The sequence below is a fragment of the Odocoileus virginianus genome, chromosome 2 (assembly GCF_023699985.2).
Source record: "Odocoileus virginianus isolate 20LAN1187 ecotype Illinois chromosome 2, Ovbor_1.2, whole genome shotgun sequence".
NCBI lineage: Eukaryota > Metazoa > Chordata > Mammalia > Artiodactyla > Cervidae > Odocoileus > Odocoileus virginianus.
The window spans coordinates 155,464-157,031 of NC_069675.1; the positions used below are offsets into that span (position 1 = coordinate 155,464).

Sequence of the window (1,568 nt, forward strand, 5' to 3'; positions counted from 1 at the left end):
ACCCAAAGCTGTACATAGTTTCCAATGAAATTGTGTTAATCTTAAAAACCTATTTCAAGCAAAATATAAACTTTGAAATAAGAAGTCATTAAAATGTTAAAATTATATTTTGATCATGGGAAATATTCAGATAATAAATCTTTTTATCATGACTAAGTTAATAATACTGAGGAGATATTGACTGAAGTTAAATAACCACACAAGGCTTTCCTGGGAAGAGCAATTCTTCACTGAAAATTGGTCATTCATTTCCCTGTTGTCTCATGTTCTTTCTCTGATCCAGAGCTTTCCCATGGCATTTTGAATCTCTCTGTTTCTCAGAGTATAGATTAGAGGGTTCACCATAGGGGTGATAATGGTATAAAACACAGCCAAGGATTTATCAATGGGTAAGATGGAAGGAGGTCTCACATACAGAAATATACAAGGCGCAAAGAAGAGGAGCACCACAGTGATGTGGGAACCACAGGTGGACAAGGCTTTGCCCCTGCCTTCCTGACTAATATTCTTCAGGGAGTGAAGAATGACCCCATAGGAGATGAGTAAGAGGGTGAAGAGGACCACACAGATTATGCCATCATTGGCGACCACTATGATGGCAATAATGTGGGTGTCAGTGCAGGCCAGTTTTAATAAGGGGTACATGTCACACATGAAGTGGTCAATAACATTGGGGCCACAAAAGGGAAGGTTGTAAACAAAGTGAATATTAACTATAGCATGTAACAGTCCACCAACCCAAGCCAACAGCAACAGCAGGACACACACTCGCTGATTCATGATTGTCAGATAATGCAAGGGTTTGCAGATGGCCACGTAGCGGTCATAGGCCATGACCACCAGGAGTAAAATCTCAGCACCACCAAAAAAATGCTCTGTAAAGAGCTGAATCATGCAACCTTGGAATGAAATGGTTTTCTTCTCATAGAGTAAGTCTATAAATGTGTTTGGGTTAACTGTAGTAGCATAAACAGCATCCATAAATGATAAGTAGCCAAGAAGGATATACATAGGGGCATCCAGGGTTGGGCTGAACACCACAGTCAGGACAATGAGTAGGTTGCCCACCATGGTCACAATGTAAATGAGCAAGAACAAGACAAATAATATTTTCTGACCCTGGTTGCTCTGAGTGAGCCCCAAGAGGACAAACTCAGTCACATTGTTTCTTTTTTCCATAGTGTTCTGTGTGTTTTATTTCAGAGCTTATGACACAATTATCTAAAAAATTAATTGTTACTTGTGACTTCCTGAAGTCTTGTGATAATTCTTTTATTCATTCAAAAATATGTCTTGTGATTTATTATTTTCTGGTACCTTCAGATATTGTAATACAATGTTGTGAGTTCCCTGGTTGTCCAGCGGTTAGGATGTGGTGCTTTCACTGCAGTGGCCCAAGATTCAATCCCTGGTTGGAGAACTAAGACCCTACAAGTCACATGGGGCAGCCAAAAAAGAAAAGAAAATACAAGGCTGATTAAAACATATTGCCTGATCACAACAATCTTATAGACCAAGGCAAGTGACAAAAGACCATATGTGAGAAAATGACATGGTATTAAATAAAT

General features: G+C 39.1%; 1 protein-coding gene across 1 annotated transcript; it reads right to left on the reverse strand.

The window, feature by feature from the left end:
• Nucleotides 1-261: 261 nt before the first annotated feature.
• On the reverse strand, nucleotides 262-1,179 carry LOC110123256 (olfactory receptor 4A47-like). The gene has a single exon (XM_070472911.1). It carries the CDS (start codon nucleotides 1,177-1,179, stop codon nucleotides 262-264), a length of 918 nt encoding a protein of 305 aa, XP_070329012.1.
• Nucleotides 1,180-1,568: the final 389 nt, after the last annotated feature.

Bases quoted from the DNA above. Each gene is read 5' to 3' on its own strand.
- LOC110123256 (XM_070472911.1), bottom strand. From the start codon at position 1,179: ATGGAAAAAAGAAACAATGTGACTGAGTTTGTCCTCTTGGGGCTCACT.